Below are 21,097 nucleotides of genomic sequence, written 5' to 3'. Positions count from 1 at the left end.
TGATAGGTGTCAGCAAGCTGTGTATGGGGAAGCAATATCCCAGAAAAGAAAAGTCACTAGTGGTGTGCCACAGATCTGTTTTAGGGCCTTTACTGTTTAGTTTGTATGTAAATGATATTGAGAAGGGCTTTAATAGTGATATGCAGCTATTTGCAGATGGTGTAAAGTTGGGAAAACTATGAGAAATAGAATAGATGTTGTAGTCTTGCAAGTAGACTTGAACAAACTAAGTGAATGGGTGAATGAGAGGGCTGCCAGTTCAATTGTAGCAAAGTGTAAGGTTTTAAAATTCAGTAAGAATTGATGGGATGAAGAGGAGATATCTTATGACTGGTGGAGACATCTTAGAGAAGGTGGAGAAAATGAGAAATGTGGGGATTTTGGTGGACAGGGACCTGAAATGTTATGGACATTTCACTAAAATTGTGAGGACAGCACATGTATTATGGGAATGATGTGGAGAACACTAACATATAGGAGTAAGGATTTTATAATTTCATTGTATAAGGCATTGATCAGACTACATATGGATTACTGTGCACAGATTTTGTCACTTGATGTTCAAAGAATGAATAGATGTTGACTCAAAATGTTCAGAGACTATTGACCTAAGGTGATTTCTGGTCTGGAATATTGAATATGAAGACAGATTGAGGGGATACCATTTACAGAGACTAATGGATGGAAAGAAGAGGGAGTGAAATGATTGAGACACATAAGTTAGTAAGGGATTATTACTAGATTAACGTGGATCAGATTTTTCACAGAATAGATAGACAGGTGGAGAACACGAGGCTATTCCTGAAACCTGTATGAGAAAGCGTGCGAGAGCAAGGAGATGAGGAGTACATTTTTGCATGGAGATTGGTAGGCGATTGGAATGCATTACCTGCAAGTGTAGTGGATGTGTAGACAATGAATGCAATTAAGTCATGGTATGATGACCTTTTGACTCCATTGAGATCTGATAACACTAAGAATAAAATAACCAAAGTGGCCATATGACCACTAGCTGCTGAGAGTATATGCAATCTTGAAGCTGAAAGCAGCTAAATGTGTGGAATTTTCAATTGAAAAGGAGTATACTGTATATACAAAAATTCAATACTCTAAATGGAAAGAGGAAGAAACATGTCCTGTATTTTAAAAGTTCAATATACAATGATGAGTATGACTAACAGAAAGATACCAGGTGGAGTTCAAATACAAAAAGAAGTTTTGAAAGGAGGTGATAAATCAGTCACGCCTATACTAAATAAAATTTATATCATACATCCTGACTAAGATGGAAGATGCCAAAGAGTATCATCAAGTCAGGTTTAATTTTCTGTAATATTGACAAATTTGCATGCATTTCAGTAAAATTTTAGTTATTCCTGAAATTCAGTTGAGACCAGATGCATAGCATTTGTCAAGGTTGTTGGTAAATGTGGTCACAATTTTTGTGTAATAGATGAAGGCAAAATAGTGATGAAAGCAAAACCCATGTGACACACAACACACAAAAATCATATGTGGTAAAACAGCACAGATTTTTTGAAGATGATTCTTTGTTATTTTAATGGACTATAAGGTGATGAATGAAATTCAAGAACAAAGGGTGGAAGGCAGTGAGAAGCATAAAATGGGTGAGTAGGTGAATAAGAGAATATGAGTGCTGAAAATATGAATGAGTAGAGAAGAGACTGAAGGAGCAAAAGGTTATGATGATGACAGTAATAACACCAATTATTTCAAAAAATTAAAAACTATTAATTTTATGGATATTTAGCCTATTTTTGTTTAGTAGTGCCACTTTTTATAATGTCATTAACTTTTCACTCAGGTTTAGGGCATTACTGAAGTTTTACATAGATAGATATATGAAAAATATAAGAGGGAAATTTGGGAAATCTACCTTTGTAGGATGTTGCTGGCTGTCTTCTTATTCAGTGGCATCTCAGTGTGTGGTGATATACATTCATCTGCTGTTTAGGGAAGGGAGTATGATTGAAAGGAAGGGGGTTTTGGAAACTTTGGGGGTAGAGCAATGTGGGAGATTTATTGGTGATGCAAGGGGTATGTGAATCTTTTTGAAAAACCCAAAACCCAGATTTTTATATATTAAGAGTGGGCAGAATACTTTGGCAGAGGGTGAAAATAGAAACAATTTTTTGGAGAAGGGGAAGGATATGATGGGATAGGATCATGAGTAGGAGTAACGGGATCTGAGCCATTTCAACCGCACGCCATCTTCGGAGCTTGTGGGGGAAGTGGAGGCTATGTCATGTTGGCTTGGTGTTTCTGAGGACAGAGCAGCATCCCAGCCACACACTGGGATGCCACTGAATAAGACAACCAGCAACATCCTAAAAAAGGTATGTCTGAATTTTCCCTCTAATATTCTTCATATATTTTCACTATATTAATTAAGGAAATTACAACGTACTAGGATATACATTAAAATAAATTTTAATATATTTGTATATTTCGGCAATGTCACGTTGTCATTTTCAAGAACTTAAGTACAAGACACGTGCACGTAGGCATAGCACAACAATAAGTGAGGAAGTAAGAAGCTGTTATTTCTCCTAAAGTCCTGATGGTGCCATCTAGTGGGCAATGTTGGTATTCTTGGGCGATTGGGCTGGAGGTCTTCTGATGTAGGTTTCCCAAATTTGAAGAAGTCTCATGCAACCAAATTTGTTGAGGTTTGGATCGTTTCTTAGGGCTGAAGCTGATTCTAGGAAAAGTCTTTCATATCTGTATTTGCTATGGTGTATTATCCTGGCTTTCTTCCACCGTATTCTATGGCAGGTATCCAGCGCATGGTCAGCAAGACCAGAGTGGCTGTATTGGTGAAACCGGATGTAGTCCTTGTGTTCTGAAATTCTGATATTTGCTGTCCTGCCTGTTTGGCCAAAGTAGGACAGCTTACAGCTGCAAGGGACCTGGTATATACCAGGTAGGCCTGGGGGGGGGGGGGGAGGTTGGTCTTTAGTTGAGCGGATAAGGGATGCCAATTTTTTATATGGTTTGTAACAAGAAGTTCAGTTATGTTTTTTAGGATTTTTGTGATTTTTTCCAAGGTGCCTCGGATATAGAGTATGGTGATGGATTTAGAGTAATCCTTATTGTGAGGGGGGGGGGATGTTATGGTTTACTGGTTTCAATATTTTTTGGATTTTTTTGGGGGGGGGTAGCCATTGGCTGAGAAAGTGTTGAGAATGTGGTTTAGTTCTGTGGTTAGAGCATTGTCATTAGAGCAGATAAATTTGGCCCTGTTGTGTAGTGTGTTAATGACTCCGTATTGTTGTGAGGGGGGGGGGGATTGTTGGTGAATGTATCTGCCTGTATGGGTGGGTTTCTATATACTGAGAAAACCAAGGTTCCATCAGGTTGACGGATGACTAGTGTATCTAAGAAAGGAATGCAGTTGTTTTTTTCTTCTTCCCGGGTGAATTTGATTCTGGGGTGTTGGTTGTTTAAGTGTGTTAGGAAGGAGAGGAGTGCATCGAAGCCATGTGGCCAAATAGTGAATATATCATCTACATAGCGAAGCCAAATGGTTGGTTTTTGTGGGGCAGAGGTTAAGGCTTTCTCTTCAAATGTCTCCATATAAAAGTTGGCCAAGGGTGGGGAGAGTGGAGAACCCATGGCTGTCCCCTCTATTTGTTTGTAGAATTTTCCTTGCCAAACAAAATAGCCTGAGTTCATTGTGAACTGAAATAGGGCTGTGATATTGGGACGAAATTTAGCTTGGATTAGCTCTAAGGATTCTTTGAGTGGGACATTCGTGAATAAGGAGGAGACATCAAAACTGACCATTATGTCAGTGTGTTTGAGTGTAAGGTTTTCTATGCTGGCTTTGAAGTGGGCTGAGTTTTTTATGTATGAAGGTGTGTTGCCAGTATAGTGTGAGAGAGCTTTGCCCAAATGTTTAGCTAGTTTGTATGTGGGGGAAACAATGCCATCCACTATGGGACGTAATGGCACATTTTCCTTGTGAATTTTTGGAAGTCCATAAATATGGGGGGGGGGGGGTATGAAGTTATATGGTTTTAATTTGTTGGCGATTTCCACAGGCCAAGAAGTGACCTTCTTAAGGAGCCTGTAGAGTTTTCTAATTTGCGAGTTGGTGGGGTTGTACTCGATAGGGAGGTAAGTGGCCCGATCTAACAATAGAGATTTCAGCTTACCTGCGTAATCTTTTTGGTTCAGCAATAGTGTGGCATTCCCTTTGTCAGCTTTGGTGATTATTATTTTCTTGTTTTTCTTTAATTCTAGTAGCGATTTAATTTCTTTACTGGGCATGTTGGTTTTAGGTGGTTTAGCTTTGGTCAAAACAGACGCCACATCCAGTCTAATATCGTTGACAACATGGCTTGGAAGGTGTCGAATTCCACGTTCAATCCGTATCATGATATCTTCAGCAGGTATTCTTCTGGGCACAATGGTGAAGTTGTGGCCATGTGCGAGGGCGTCGAGTGCTTCAGGTTTCACACTAAGTGACGACAGGTTAACTACTGTTTCGGTAGGAAGTTGCGGTTTCGAGATCGCGTCCTTTTTTAATTTTTCAAACTTTTTAATGTGTTGATCTCATACTTTTTTGAATTCTTTCTCCGTTGCAGTGCACGAGATGTCGTATAAAATCGACCAAATTTTGTGGCTTAAGGTGTTTGAAAGGTCATCTTCTAGTGCCTGTATAGCTGAGTTAGCTTCATTCAGGAAACGGCGAGTGGCGGCAATTTGTTCTCTGAGTAAGGCTTGGCTGGCACGGTTGTAAATACGAAGTGCCTTTTGCGAAGAGAAACAGTGTTTGAATTTCACACAGTTAGGGATTACCTGGTTATCTCAGCAGCGCTTCAGGAAGGTGAGACGATTCAGTTGTCTTGATAGCTTCAACTTCAATTTACCATAATGGTGTGCTTTACATGTGGTAACATCTCCGTGGATAATCTTAATTCTTGTGGAAAGGCTTAGACGTTGGTTATGCATTTTCACTATATTATTTAAGGAAATTACAACGTACTAGGATATACATTAAAATAAATTTTAATATATTTCTATAGTTCGGCAACGTCACATTGCCATTTTCAATAACTTTAGTACAAGACGTGCACGTAGGCACAGCACAACAATAAGTGAGGAAGAAGTATGAAGCTGTTATTTCTCCTAAAGTCCTGATGGTGCCCTCTAGCGGACAATGTTGGTTCTTGAAAATGGCAACGTGACGTTGCCGAAATATAGAAATATATTAAAATTTATTTTAATGTATATCCTAATACGTTGTAATTTCCTTAAATAATATAGTGAAAATGCATAACCAACGTCTAAGCCTTTCCACAAGAATTATTCTTCATATACTTATCTATATAAAACTTTAGTAATGCCCTAAAACCGAGTAAAAAGCCAATGACATTATAAAAAGGGGCACTCCTAAACAAAAATAGGCTAAATAGCAATAAAATTAATATTTACTTAGAGGAGTAACAAGGGAATTTTCCCAGAAATAAAACCTATAATTAAAAACTATTTTCTAAATTACTTACATGGCATTTTCTACATTGCTATCCCTGGGTGAATGAGAAGGTTTTTCCCCCTTGTGCCGTCCTATAATAGTAGAAATACATCAGCATAAATTAGTTATATCGTCATATATTGAATAAATCATGAATGTCAAAAAAAAAAAGCAGAAATAAAAGTAATGTTTGGGAATGAAGTATATAAAGGATATGCAGGACCCAAGAAATCCACTCGTCCACTAGCAAGTTATCAGCAATAAGTGATGGTGAATTTTCAGTTCCATTCTAAATTCATTCAAAATGCAGGTAGTTCTTGACTTTACGAGTCAATTCATTCCTAGCATGAGATTTTAAAGAGAGAGTAAAGTGGGAATTTATTTTCCATAGACAATGTTAAATACAGAAGTTACATTCTCAACAATGAAATTTGACCATAGTAATGTTAAATAAAAGTTATATATGCTTAAACAATGCATTATTTATCCAACGAAATGAAAACTCAGAAAACTTAATCAGAACACAGCCTTTAAAATCAAGTAAATTATGAGTCATTTATTTCCAAGACATTCGCTTTTATAAATTTCACGATAGTATGCATAAGCATTTTTAAATTTCTAGCAACATTTCTAGTGCTCAAAATTTAATCTTCTGTCTCAAAAATTTCAGTTGCTTTTTCTATGCAAAAAAACTTCGAGTCCTTTTGAAAGTGAAGGAACAAACAGGAGTTTCATCTGTTAAATCGTCTTCTTCCTCAACTTGAATGTTTTGCCATTTCATGGAGGTCTTTGTCTCTGAGTTCTCTACTGTGTGCTAGAGCAGAATCAGTGACATCAGTTGTGGAAACCAGCTGCAGTTATTAGCAATATTGACCACTACTTCTGTTTCATTTTGAAGTCTTTCAAAATAATCAATAAGCTGAGGACAGACCACTGTATCAGTAAACCGATCACAGCAATACTGTATTGTATAGCTATGCACATGGTTTGATTGCCATATTTATGAATGAATGTTTAGCATGTATTTATTGCAATTAAATTTCGTATTTTCAGTTTTGTTGATACTTAAAAAATAACTCAAACCTGGGAACTGCCTGTATATTATATTTTCTTTGCATAATTTACACATTTTATCATCTTAAAACAAACATCATTCTTATTCAGTGAAGTTATTTTAATATAGGCAGCTACCATAGATTTATTAAAGAATTTCATTCCACTGTAAACTTTGTCCTCCCGGTTCTAAAAGTTAGTTTGCATAAAGATATTCTAAAAGATATGTCTTGCTGCCATTTTTGAAAGTGAAATATTTCCAATCTATAATGATATTTGGAACTATTTTTTCTCTCTCTCTCACCCTCCATTCTGAACTTAATTCTACTGGGTGTTCACTGGTTTTGAAATAAATAATTAAGATTTCTCAAACACTTTATTTTGCATGGCTAGCAAGTCATTATGATTCTTCTTACAAACATCAGAGATACTATTAAAAAAAATTAACAAGACTCATATTCACTTGTTTCACTGCCATCTGTAATACAAAACAAGATTGTTATTATTATTCAGGCCTCCATGGAATCCAAAGAATTGACTCAGTAGGAAGCCTTTCTTAGGAAGAAAGTCTATCATACCGCTCCTTGAACTCGTTCTTGCTCTCATCGCTCTATCAGGCAATGCATTCCACAGTTCAACCCCCCCCATGCAAAGAAACCACTCCTCACCCTCTTGCTCACAGCTTCCTTTTGTAACTTCCAGGGATGGCACTTGTCATTGCTATTTCCTGCTGTTTCACCAAGCAAAAGAACCTCCCAGTGTCAACCCTGTAAAAAATGCTGTCCCCTGCTACTTTTATTCCTGTGTTGTGTCGACTTTCTACTGTTATAACTATTCTTTTGTCTTTGTGTTAGATCTCCGTTATACTCTCAATCGGTGTTATGTCAACTTTCTACTGTTATAACTATTCTTTTGTCTTTGTGTTAGATCTATGTTATACTCTCAATCGGGTATAATGTAGTACCTCTGAGGGACAATGGAATTTCCTCGAGATCAAGGCAACACCAGAGTATAGAGTGTCTGAGATTTACCTTTCGTAAAACGCCAAGAAAATTTATATTTCGCTGCGCCACTTAGCACTATTAGATTAGTAATATTAACAACCAAGAGGTAATCTCAGGACAGTACTTAAATGATACCTAGCAATTTTGCAGACGTGGCCAAACTTTACTTTTCTCTAGTCACCTGCATAGGCTCGTATTAATTTTATAAGAGGTGCATCGGATTCCAGAAATCACAGATAGTCTTAGTTAGATACAAAAGCAAGGTTTATTATATATCAAAAATATGTACATTCAATACTATTAGCTTAATTCCCATCTTAAGGGAGTTCCTGACAGTCAGGACAGAGTTAAAATATCACAATACTACAAATATACTTACAACTGATTATGCTGTAATTTTCTAAAGTAAGAATCTTATTTGTACTCTTAAATACTTTAATCATGGATGATTATCACAATCTTTCTAAATCTCAGTAGTTCTGTCAGACCACACATGATAGCATTTATATCTTTTACAATCCCTTTATAAACTAGCAATTCCTCACTCTAGACATATTCATAACTTCTTGAAACATATTAATGAACTTTATCACAGCGATAGGCAGTAAGATTAAAGGCAACCCTCTCTAAACAATAGTAACAGTCTTATTCAATATCATTAATGTTCCCTTTTCTGAACTTATCAACATGGCACAAATCTCTCATTCACATTCAGTGAAACACAAATAAAGTCTACTTATCTGCCCCTTGGTTCTGTATCTCCTCAATGGTCTACTGGAATCTGGCCTTCTATGGACTGCCAGGCTTATTTCTTCCGCGGAGATACGACCGCCGAGCTCCGCTGCTGCCTTAATCGGAATCCTCCGGTATGGAGGCACTGCCACCCTTCACCACCGCGAGAGATGAACACTAGGAGATCCAGGAACAAAAAACCCCTTTTCAGGGGTGCACGACCCTTATATTTCCCTCTTTTTTTTCTCGGCGTTTCATGCATTTCGCGATGTCCAGCTAACACTCACATGGTCTTACGTCATGCCATCCGGCCTTCTCCGTTATCGTACGTGTGCTGACGTCACGCTGTTTGCTTGGGGTGAGCTGCACCCTCGCGTCACTGCTCCGTGACCTTTAAACTCCACCCCCCCCTCCCATGTTGAATTTGTGCTAACATTCTATATCTATTGATACATATTATTTCATAAAACTCTGCTAACGTTTTACACTTACATTATTAATTTTAACTCATTTGTGAATGGTACAAAATACAAACTTATTTAATCTCTCATAGTGAAACATACATACATACATCTTCAAGGCCCACTCTTCCTAATTGGGTTTTGTCAGCCCCTCGAAGGAACCTCATTTCAGCCACTTGGATTCGTGTCCGCATTCTTTCGGTCATTACCCAACTCTCATGACCATAGGTGAGGATGGGGACAGACTGTATTGAAGACAGCCAACTTTGCCTTCTGGCTTAACTCCCGCTTCAATACTACCGAAAGGCCAAGCTCCTGCAATATTGAGCTTGCTAAGCCAATTCGAGTATCTAGCTCTACGTCCCATTTTCCATCATCCGTGATGGAATATGGACCCAAGGTATTTAAACTTCTCCACCTGTCTCATTGGGACTCCACTGACCTTTAGAGTGCACTGGAATGGTTGTCTTGAGACCACAAATGTTTCAGTTTTGGCCACACTGATCTTCATTCTGGCGTCTGCACAAACAGCTACTATCTGGCGTCTGCACAAACAGCTACTATAACCTATCCAGGGTCTGCTGGAGGTCATCTGTGGAAGAGCTAAGCAGAACTAGGTCATCTGCAAAAAGCAGACATACAATGCTACATTTTCCAATTCTGACACACTCACTGCCTCGGCTGTGCATATCAATCCAGTCCATAAATATTATGAAAAGGAGGGGTGACAGAACACCCTTGGCGGAGGCCAACGGAAACAGTGAAAGGTTCAGACTTTGTGCTGTTTACCCTGACACAAAACTCTGGGCATTCATACAGGGACTTGATGGCAGCTAATAGTTGACCATCTGCTCCATACTCCTGTCCTACTTGCCAAAGCTTATCCCGAGGAACCCGGTCATATGCCTTCTCCATGTCCACAAAACCTGTGTAGACATTCTTGGCATATTCCCAAGATTTCTCAAAGACTTGCCTTAAAGTGAAGATTTGGTCAGTTGTGCTTCTACCAGGACGAAAGCCACATTGTTCTTCCTGGAACTTTGACTCAACTATGCTCCTGCACCGTCTTTCCAAGCACTTAGCATACACTTTCCCAGGCAGGCTGAGCAGAGAGATGCCACGATAGTTACTGCAATCCTTCTGGTCTCCCTTCTTAAAGACTGGTATTATTATGCCTGTCTGCCATTGCTTTGTTGCTCGCCCAGATATCCAAGCAGCCTGACACACTCGAGTAAGCCAGAGAACACCGTCTCAATTTAAGGCTTTTAGCATTTCGGGCCGAATTTCATCATCGCTAGCAGCCTTGCCCGATTTCAGCGATTTTATTGCTAAATGGACCTCTTCTGCTGTGAGCCTAGTCATTACCCCGATCTGCACCTCTTGGATGTCCACAACTGCTGGGCCACCTGGGTTAAGAAGGCTCTCAAAGTATTCCCTCCATCTGTGGAGGATATCCTTCTCGGTTGTTAAAAGTGCACCATCAGAGGCCTTAACTGCCCTTGCTGTGCACAATTTCCTCCCTCGAAGGCGGCGGATGGTCTGCCAGAATATTTTGTTTGCATTTGCATAGGATGAGTCTAATCTTTCTCCAAAGGATTCCCAAGCCTTCTGCTTTGCTGTCTTTGCTGCCTTAGCAGCAGCTTTTCGTGCCTCACAAAAAGCTGCTGCTAACTTAGAGTCAGGTCACCTGGGATGCGCAAATGCATCCCAGGTGACCCGACTCTAAGCCATGTTAGGTAGGACTCCTTTTTTGCCCGGACAGTTTTCGGACTTCTTGATTCCACCAAGGTGTCCTTTTCTCACTGCCCATCGCCACGCCGAGCCGCTTTCTGCCACACCATGAGAGTGCAGAGGCAGTGACAGCTGTTCTGAACAGCTTCCATTCCTCTCAACATCTGCAGTATGCTTGGGAATCTCTTTGAACCTGGAGGAAATGTCATCTGCAAAATTCTTCCTCACAGCCTCATTTTCCAATGTCTCCCATTTCACGCAGTATAGCTGCTTAGGCCTACCAGCATTGATGGTAGCATCTAGTTTCTGAAGCCGTAGAGTGCACACAACAAGGTGGTGGTCAGTTGACAATTCTGCCCCTCTTCTCACACAAACGTCCAACACTGAGGAAAATAGGTCTGCTGAGACTATAAAGAAGTCAATCAGAGACCTTTGTTCTAGTGTATCCCTGTACCAAGTATACTTATGGACTTCTCGGTGCTGGAAGAAGGTATTCATTATGGACAAGCTGTTAGTACAGCAGAAGTCCAATAATTTCAACCCATTCGCATTGTTCCTCCCAACCACACCCCTCCATGTCTGGTCATCTGTTCCAACATGTGCATTGAAGTCACCCATTAGCAGGACTGATTCCATGTCTGCCACCCTGTCAAAAGCAGCATCCACTTCCTCTAGGAAGGCAGAGTATTCTGACTCCAGATTAGGTGCATAGAGTTGCACCACAGCCAAATCATGGTTTTTCATCTGAAGCCTTAACACACATACCCGTCCCCCCAATGGGATCCACTCAGCAACACAGTCTGACAGCTGGGGGCTTGTGAGTATCCCCACACCCGCCTGAGCTCATTGTTGGGCTCACACCAGAGTAGTAGAGCTTCCACCCCTTATCCAGGTTGACATTCCAGAGCCTCTCCTCTTGGTTGAAGAAAGCCCGACTAAGTCTAGCCGGTAGCGCTTGGCTTCCTCAACCAGTTCCAACTCCTTCCCTGTCAGAGAGAAGATGTTCTAGTTGCCTAAAGCCATAGTCTGGTGCTGTTGTCATTGCCATTTCCATCCTTTTGCAGAACTATTTCTTTGCGCTGCCCCTAAACACCTTCCCAAATGGGTAGCGGGCCCATTGATGAAGTTTCCTCTAGCAGAGTGCTGAGGAGTGGTGTCTAAGGGAGACTGTAACATATTTTTCAAAAGGGTCCCTCTGCCTAAAACCCGAACGCGTCCCTTGGTAACCCGCGCGACGGACGATGCGGTATGAACATTTTTTGATGGCCTGATCATGTTACAGTGTTTGATAATGTCCTGTTAGCACAAGACGAAATGACATAGAAAAATAGGAAAGATTCCCCTCGAATACTCTAATAGCATTCAGGGGAATGAGCAAGAAGAGAAGAAAGGAAGAATCAAGGGAGGAAGAGGAGGGACCAGTCTACAGATAATATAACAGATGTATATTACATGAAGTAAGGCATGGTCCAGCATCAGGTACCTCGGGTTTGCCACACCCGTACTCACTAAAGTGAGTACCCTGAGGATGGTGAAACATGCTGATATATATACATAGCAATTATTTTATACTCAGAGGCAATCACCCTGTATTTATCTCCCTTTTTTTGTTTGGAAACGCATGTTAGATTGTGATAAGATAAGAGTTCCTAAAATTCCACACTATCACAATCCAACAACGGTTAGCAGTTATGCACTTCGCAACCATATGCCTGGGAAAGGAGTGTCCTGGGTTCGATTCTCATTGCTGACGTGAGGAGCTTAAGGATCTTTCTCAGCCATAGCCAAGTTAGCCGGTCTTGGGCATGGACAGCAGGGTTTTTCTCCCCAGTTTATCTGAAATTTTTCCTCCCGCAAGCAGGCAAACCGGTCCCGTAGACACACATAGATTACAGACAGGAATACTTAAAACCCAGCAATAAGCCTGATTCATCAGCTATGCTGATCCCGAGCACAAATAAAATTTGGGAGGGGATTGAGATGATCCCATACTTCCCTGTAAAAGCGGCCTCATGGCCGTTATATCATCATATGCCATGAAAAAAAAATCTATTCCTGTTATTATATCATCTTCTGTCAACCACATCTCAGAGATCCCAATAATCTTTAGCCATGCTTATGCTATCAGCTCCACCAATTCGTCTCCTTCATTTCGGATACTCCTGGCATTAGTATGAAGCATAAAAATGTCACTGTTTCTATACCTATCATCATCCCCCTTCAGACTCCACTGGACTCAGCATTACCTGATGTCGTCACTGCTTCCCCCAAGCACCCATTCTCACAAAAATCCACCCCTGCTACCATCTGCCACGGGAATTCTAGTTTCCCTTCATTGACATACTGACTCGTTCAGAAAACAGCTATCTCTCCAGATGCCTATATCCTTCCTCATTCAAATGCAAGCAGTCTCATGCATACAGTTCCTTTCTGTCCTCAAATGCCCTGCAATCCTCTCTTCTGACATATTCTGGCTATTATGCTATTCATTATTACTGCTCTTCTGCTCAGCTCGTCATTATCATACCTGGGCAACACACACACACACACCATCTTTCCTCTCTGCATTTTCTTTTGTACAGCCTTAAGCATCAATCTCAGATCTCTTACTACCCAATTTACACTGCCTCTCAAGTCTCTTGTGCTACCATCACAATCATCTCATTTGCCCTTTCATCCCACTTAATTGCCATAGCCACTTTCTATCGTCACCCCAGGCAAACACTCCTCTGGCATCCTATCTTACACACCACGGATCATTGAGTCTCGATACATCACTCCTCAACACTCTGTTCTTTGATTGCTCACCTGCATCCCTTGCTCTCTCCCTAACTCTAACACTTTCTCTCTGTGTTCCCCTACTTACATGCCATCCTGGCATCACTCTACTGCTGATTCCAGCACTCCCTCGCATTCTTCTCATTCCCTCTCTCTCTCTCCAACTGTTTCTATTCTCTCCTCTTCTATCATTCCCATAACTCTCTCACTCCTACTCTGATTTGCCTTGCATTCATCTCTTCCATTCGCCTAATCTCATCTTTCACACTTCTCACTCTTCCCCGAGACATTCCACCTCCTCTTTCAGCTCATCTATCTCTCTCTCTCTGTCTTTGCAAGTTAGCCACTCTTGCTCGCCATTCATCCTCCCAGTTAAGACCATCTCCGAAAACTTCAGAATCATTCAAACTTTCCACACTCCTCACTCTTATTTTTTCATTCAGAATTCACTCATTATTCTCACCCTCTATCACACTACTCATCTCTCTAGGTTGAGATTTTCCCACACCTGATGCAACGAGATTGGTTATGGTAATCTCTAACTCACTAAGTTCTTCCCATTGCCTACATTTTGCGCACATATGTACCCCCCCCCTCTCTAAGCTACCACATATCCAACTGCCAGGACTCATACACACGACAAGTGGCACATGCCACAAAATCTTGTAGTATGTTACACAAAATATAGTCCTTAAATTGGGAAGGACTTATTGACATGCCATTTTTAAAATAAAACTTTTATAAAAAAAGTTTTTCCACTTGGTTATACATTATAAATTAAAGATGCCAAGAAATAATATTCTTGGTTCAATCCTTTATCCAAGTGTAAGCAAAGTTTATGCATGAAGTAACTTCACGGCTGGGCAACCTGATCCCCTCATAGGACTTTAGCCTTAAAATAGTCTAATTTCTTCCACTTACTTTTATAAGTGTTATTACAATATTATATTCCTGAAGTTTCTCTGTGACAGACAAAATATCAGTTGATCAGACTAGACCACAAATAGCACTCCTGCGAGGCAAAAAACGGACCATGCTAAGAAAAAACCGGACATGCATGAATAAAACTTGCTTGACCATCAATTTTTTTTTCAGAAAATTTTAAAATAATTTTTTAACACACACTTAGGAAATTAGAGTGAAAATAATTTCCACAATATTTTCAGTAGCACATCTTCCAATGTGAATATATCTCTTGGAAACAACCAGAATGTGTCTTTGGAATTCCATAATAGAGGAAATTCAATGCAAAACAATTCACTCTTCAAGTCAAGAGGTTATAAAAGTTGCAACAACACTACAGTTAATTTAATCTCATTCTTTATTATTATTATTATTATCCAGGCTTCCATGAAGTCAAAAGACCCACCGTAGGAGGCTGTTCTTAGGAAACACACCACTCCTTGAACTCATTGACCGTTCTTGGTCTAACCACTCTCTCGGGCAATGCATTCCACGGTTAAACCACCCTCCACACAAAGAAACCACTCCTCACCCTCTTGCTCACAGCTTCCTTTCGTAACTTCCAGGGATCGCTCCTTGTCATCGCTCATTCCCGCTGTTCAACTAAGTGAAAGAGCTCCCCTGTAACCACCTCTCAACAGTTTAAAGTCTCAATCATATCAGCTCCCCCTCCTTCCATCTACCCAACTCTGTAGTCCACATTCCCTCAGTTGATCCTCATAACTGACATTGTACAGTCCTGAAACCATCTTTGTTATCCACCTCTGCACCCTTTCCAGGTCTAAGTGTGGTCTGATCAGGGTCTTATACAGCAGAAATAACTCTTCTATCTCTGCAGGTCAGCATCCTTCTCAGTATTGCTGCAATCCTCTGGGTTACATTCACCATCTTTGCAACATGTTCCCTGAATTTCAGTTTTCTATCAATCATCACCCCCAGATCTCTTGTCTACCCTACTTCCTCCAGTACAGCTCCTTCAACTGAGCATGCATCTTCCCATCCATGGATCCCAAACTTCAAGACTACATTCTGCTGCATTAAACCGAGACGCCCATTCATTTGCCCATCTGTCTAGTTTATTCAAATCCTCTTGCAGGGCTGCCACATCTGTACTATTACTGATAACCCTTCACATCATATGCAAAGAACTGAATATCCCCTTGCAGTCTATTGACAATGTCATTGATACAAAGGTTGAACAATACAGGTTCCAGTACTGAGTCCTGTGGAGCCCCACTTGTTACCTTCTGCTTCCTTGATATTGTCCCACCATACACAACTCTCTGATACCTATCAGACAGCCAATCCTGAATCCATTTGACTAACCTGACATTTAAACCCATGTGCTGCAACTTAAAAATCAGCTTATCATCTGGCATCCTATCAAACTTCTTTGCAAAATCCCCAAAAAATGGCAATATATGCCTTTCCCTCATCAACTGCTCTCGTCACTTTTTTATAAAAGACAATTATATTACCAAAGCAAGAGCGACCCTTAACAAATCCATGTCGACTCTTACAGATAACATTATCCTCATCTGCCCAACTGCCTTCACCAATTTCTCCAAGCCCTTAACTACTGATGACACAGAAAGTGGCCTATAATTAGACAGCTCCAGTCTGCTACTGCCCCTGTGCAGCAACACTATCTTACCTTCCTTCCATTCATTGGGTACCTTTCCTGCAGCCAGACTTTTATTAAAGAGCCAGGTCAATGGAGCTGTTAGTTCTTTAGTACATTCTCTCAAAACCCGTGGTGAAATACCTTTCAGTCCCACAGCTTTACTGGTATCCAGAGTACTCAGTATTTGGAACACACTCTCCTCTTGCACCTCTAAACCCTGAACCTGCCGCATCCCTCTAGTATTAAAACATTCTCCAGGATAAAATACTCCAATAAAGTGCTCATCAAACAACTCCACTATGTCCTCTGCATCAGTCACTCTATTCTCATTTTTATCCCGCAATGTCATTCTTTCACAATCATTTCTCCTTCTACTGGTCACATAGCAAAAAAATACCCTAGGATTTTCTTTGGATCTTAGTTCAAATCTCTTCTTATATTCCAGTTTTGCCTTCCTCGCTATACTGGTCACTCTCCTGGCCTGCATCTTATATTTTTCGTGTATCTGCCCTCCACCCCTCTCCTTATATTTCTTCCATAATCTCTTTTTCAACTGCAGTTCCTGTTTGATATTGTTTGTCATCCACTTTACACCAAATTGTGTCTGCTTTTCACTCATGGAATACAGCTTACTATTGTTGCTAACAAATATTCCTCCACAATTTCCCATTCACTAATGATATCCTTGCCTTCCAATTCTGCACTACATGGAACTGCCTCTAGTTGATACCTAAGATTATTATAATCACCTGCCATATAATTGCACATAACTTTCCCCTTTGATACACCTGCATGTCTATTCATCTTCCAAATCAAAACCACATGATCAGTCTCTCCAATTGGTGGGAGAGATGTCATCTCACTTATTATCAGCTCTTCTGACGCTATGTCCAAATCCAAAACTCTTGAACCTATTGTTCCTTCTATTACATGTTGCCTAAGACATTTGTCCCTCAAGAATTCTAGAAATTGCATCCCCATATTATTACATGCATTTTCCTCTTCCCAGCTTATACTGTTGCAGTAAAATCTCCCATAAAAATCATTCTTCTTGCACTTGCCAAGCTCAACTGCCTAAACATCTCCTATTCCCCACCCTCTGTACTCCTTGGCTTATAGCAACACCCCACTAAATATCCTGTCTTGGCCACTTCTACCTCACACTATATGCTTTAAAAACCATTAGTGTAACTGCCTTCCAAAGCATCTACTCTTAGAGGACATAAGTCATCACTGATCATAAGCAGTACTCCACACCCACATTTTCCTTTCCTATCCTGCTGAAAAATGCTGTACCCTGCTACTTCAAGAAATTGCATCCTGTTATTATATCATCCTTCGTCAACCACATCTCAGAGATCTCAGTAATCTTTGGCCAGGATAATGCTATCAGCACCACAAATTCATCTCCTTTATTTTGAATACTCCTAGCATTATTATTATAAAGCATAAAAATGTCACTGCTTCTATACCTATCATTGTCCTCTCTCAACCCCACTGAACTCAGTGTTACCTGATGTCGTCCCACCTCCCCCAAACACCCATTCCCAAAAGAGGCCACTCCTGTTACTATCCATCCTTTGAATTCTAGTTTCCCTGCATTGACACACTGACTCGTTCAGAAAAAGCAATCTCTCCAGATGCCTTCATCCTTCCTCATTCAAATGCAAGCGGTATCTCACATACAGTTCCCTTCTGTCCTCAAACGCCCTCCAAACATCCACATATTTCAATTCTCTCTTCTGACACATTCTGGCTATTATGCTATTCAGTATTACTTCTCTTCTGCTCAGCTTGACACTGTAATACCTAGGCAACATGCACACTATCTTCCCTCTCTGCGTTTTCTTTTGTACATCCTCAAGCAAGAATCTCATATCTCTCGCCGCCCAATTTACATTGCCTCTTAAGTTATTCGTGCACACAATCACAATCATTTCATCCATCCTTTCACCCCTCTTAATTGCCATAGCCACATTTTCTATTGTCCCTCCAGGCAAAACACACCTCTGGCATCTTATTTGCACACCACAGATCAATCGAGTCTATATATCACACCTCTTGCCACTCTGTTCCTTGATTACTCACCTGCAGCCCTCACTCACTCACTCCCCCCCGAACCCTTTCTCTCTCTCTGTTCCCCTACTTACCTGCTGTCCTGGCATCACTCTATCCCTGGTTCTAGCACGCCCTCGCATTCTTCTCTTTGACTGTTTCCATTTTCTCCTCTATCATTCCCATAACACTCTCACTCCCCTCTCTTCTACTGCTCCTATTCTCTCCTCTTCTATTATTCCCATACCTCTCTCACTCTCATTCCCTCTCTCCTACTGTTTCTATTCTCTCCTATTCTATCATTCCCAAAACTCTCTCACTGCTACTCTGATTTGCCTTGCATTCATCTCTTCCATTCTCCTAATCTCATCTTTCATACTTCTCATCTCATTCACAAGACATTCCACCTCCTCTTTCAGCTCATCTATCCCTCTCTGCAAGTTAGTCACTCTTACTCGCCATAAAATTAACCGCCTATTTTTCTACCCACTACAGGGTGAAGGCCTCTCCCATTGCAGGAGGTTTTGGGTCTACTACTACTACCATGGTGACTCAGTCCATATTAGGAGAGGATAATCGCAAACATCCATGCCTACGTGAGATTCGAACCCGCAGTCTCTTGACTGGAGAACAGATACAATAACCACTTGGCCAACCAGGCCATTCTTATAATTTCAAATGTTCAGTTGGAAAAAATAGCAAGAACATAGTCACGTGCAGTTTCTTTTCAAAAAAACAGCCAATAACATAAAGCACATTTCATTGTAAACCTTTTTCTTATTCTTATTTGACACTTTCTTGTAGTACAAAGAAGAAATCACTGCACATTTGAAAAATACATTTACTGCTAGTTTAGATATGTGGCATTTTTGAAGTAACTATACTTTTATTACTATTTTACACTAAAGTGTATGGGTATGCTCCCCAAGTGATTTACATTTGCAACAATTGTCTAGCGAACAGTTTTGAAAATAAATTATCTGAAAAATCTGCAAGTTGAATAGGCTGATAACCCCTCCCCCAAATAAAAAAGTTGAACGCTTATGTAAAACATATGCACTTTTTTTTAAAACAAATAAAAAAAAAAATCCTTCTTTGTTTTCAAGAAAACTGTACCAAACAGTTTATAATTTTTCAATAATCCTTCAATTTGTTATTAATGGTTTGTACTCTAATCGTTTAGATTAACTTCTATTGTTTTATATCTTTCTCTTATCCTATCGTCTGCAGCATTTGTTATAATGTTTCCTTATATCCTATCCTCGTTCTTATAGCAAGCTCACCACTAATCTTTAGTTATTTTTCCTTTCTCTCTCACACATGTACATAACTCTTTTGTCCCTTATCAAACTAATACATTTCTTAGGATCTCTGCAGTCTTATTGGCCTCTCTATGCTCTAAACGTCAATTTATCACACAACAATCTGATGGAGTTGACCCTATAAATATTAACACATTTATTTCTTTTGCTGCGCCAGCTAATACCTAGGATAGAAAGGATTATTGCTCAGGGTGGCCCCTTCAGGGAGATAATGATAATTTGATCAAGATTAATCTTATTCCTCCGCTTGCTTATTTCTTTCTCACAGTCGTGGTTCAATTAATATATTTATACTCATGGGTTTATCCCGCTTAGTTCGTTGATGATTTTATGAGCGGTAGTTTTGAATTCATATAACATAAGCAGATCAGGCAAGTACATGAATGAAACAATTTAATGAGCTTTAAGGTGATACACAATAATACAATTCAAGCATGTTAATATGGTAGCACTCAATTTAGTTCAAAGGCTCTAATTAATTTGTACTAATCACACATACTAAATTGCAAATAACACTAATGCAATCATAAAGTATAAAATTCATAGGTCATCATCATGCCATTCTGATACACGTGGCCATCAGTTTACACAATAGCACAATTTACACATTAAGTTTAACATAATCAAATATCTACTCGGCCTCGTGGGCAAACAAATCTTAACACTGGTTCGGACCTATGCCTAGTTGTAGGCTACTCTTACAGTCCCTTAAGCTCAGTCCAATATAAATGTTCTCACAAGGAATTCACACTCTTCTATAACTGGAATTAGCATTTCAAAAGTCTACATTACCATATCTGTCCTTGAATTCTTAAGACTTGTTCCTGCATTGTCTGGTCATCAAGGCCTTCAATATAGTCGCTTTAGAGGATATCTTCCGTAGATCTGTGTGAGTAGAATCTCTGCGGGAAAACTGGGAGGTGGCATGGTAACATCGCCTTGATTGGAACGGCATCAATTTGGTTTGTCCATTGCACGACGTCGCTCAGCTATCCAGTGCACAGATATAGCTTGGCCCAATACCAACGCTACAACAGACGATCCAAATGCCTTCAGCAATAAGCCAGGAACTTCCCCCGACGACGACGAGCTCGACCGCTCTCCGAGCGATCAGGAACCAGGAAAAAAAAAGATTTGGAATCGTGCTTGCAAGGCCTTTTTGTTTAACTCTTTCCTCTTGGCAAATCTCGAACTTCGCGATTCGTGCCAACGCGGTCACATGTGCTAACGTCGATCACCTTAGCTCCCTCTATTTTTTTTTGCACATGTGTCTGCCTTCCTTTCTTGGAAGACGCTTAGGTTTCCTTTTCCAATACTTCTCTCACTCCCTTCTTTTCCATAATGCAGGACGGCAAAAGTGACCCTTGAACCTTGACTCATAGGCCTTGCTAATTTAGTACTAGAGACTGGCTTTATCAAATGGATTTGCCAGCTTACATAGATCTCTATAACTGGTTCACACTTAATACAGATTATATATAAAATATAAAAGCTTATTATACAAATTCATGAAATTCCTAAATTTTAAGTGTTTTGTACTTGTAAACAGCTTACACTTATCCTATTGCCAACATTCCCTATTCTCTGCCTTAGTTGTATTTAAGGTTGTGACCTGAATATTTTATAATAAACATTTCATAGCTTATTCAGGACACAACACCCTCTCCCAAATAAAATAGTTGAACGCTTATGTAAAACATATGCACCTTTTTTAAAACAAATAAAAAAAAAAATCCTTCTTTGTTTCCAAGAAAGCTGTACCAAACAGTTTGTAATTTTTCAATAATCCTTCAATTCTAACTGCAGACTTACAACTCAAATAAAGACTAAGTATTGCTTGATATAATGCCCCATTGACACCATATAACTGTAGC

The 21,097-nt window shown here is 40.0% G+C and overlaps 1 protein-coding gene across 1 annotated transcript in view; it reads right to left on the bottom strand.

The window, feature by feature from the left end:
* The window catches only part of LOC150107186 (NFX1-type zinc finger-containing protein 1-like), a 138,435-nt gene that overhangs the window by 45,952 nt on the left and 71,386 nt on the right, over nt 1–21,097 (bottom strand). The window contains exon 3 of the mRNA XM_090391727.1: nt 5,532–5,592. Within this exon, the coding sequence (XP_090247853.1) occupies nt 5,532–5,592 (61 nt within the window). The remainder of the gene's footprint in view (nt 1–5,531; nt 5,593–21,097) is intronic.

Source organism: Typopeltis vanoorti, chromosome 4 (assembly GCF_054136105.1).
Source record: "Typopeltis vanoorti isolate ZY-2024b chromosome 4, IOZ_Tvanoo_1.0, whole genome shotgun sequence".
NCBI classification, from domain to species: Eukaryota; Metazoa; Arthropoda; class Arachnida; order Uropygi; family Thelyphonidae; genus Typopeltis; species Typopeltis vanoorti.
Note: the sequence above shows the minus strand (reverse complement) of the source record. Positions and strands in the feature narration are given on the sequence as shown.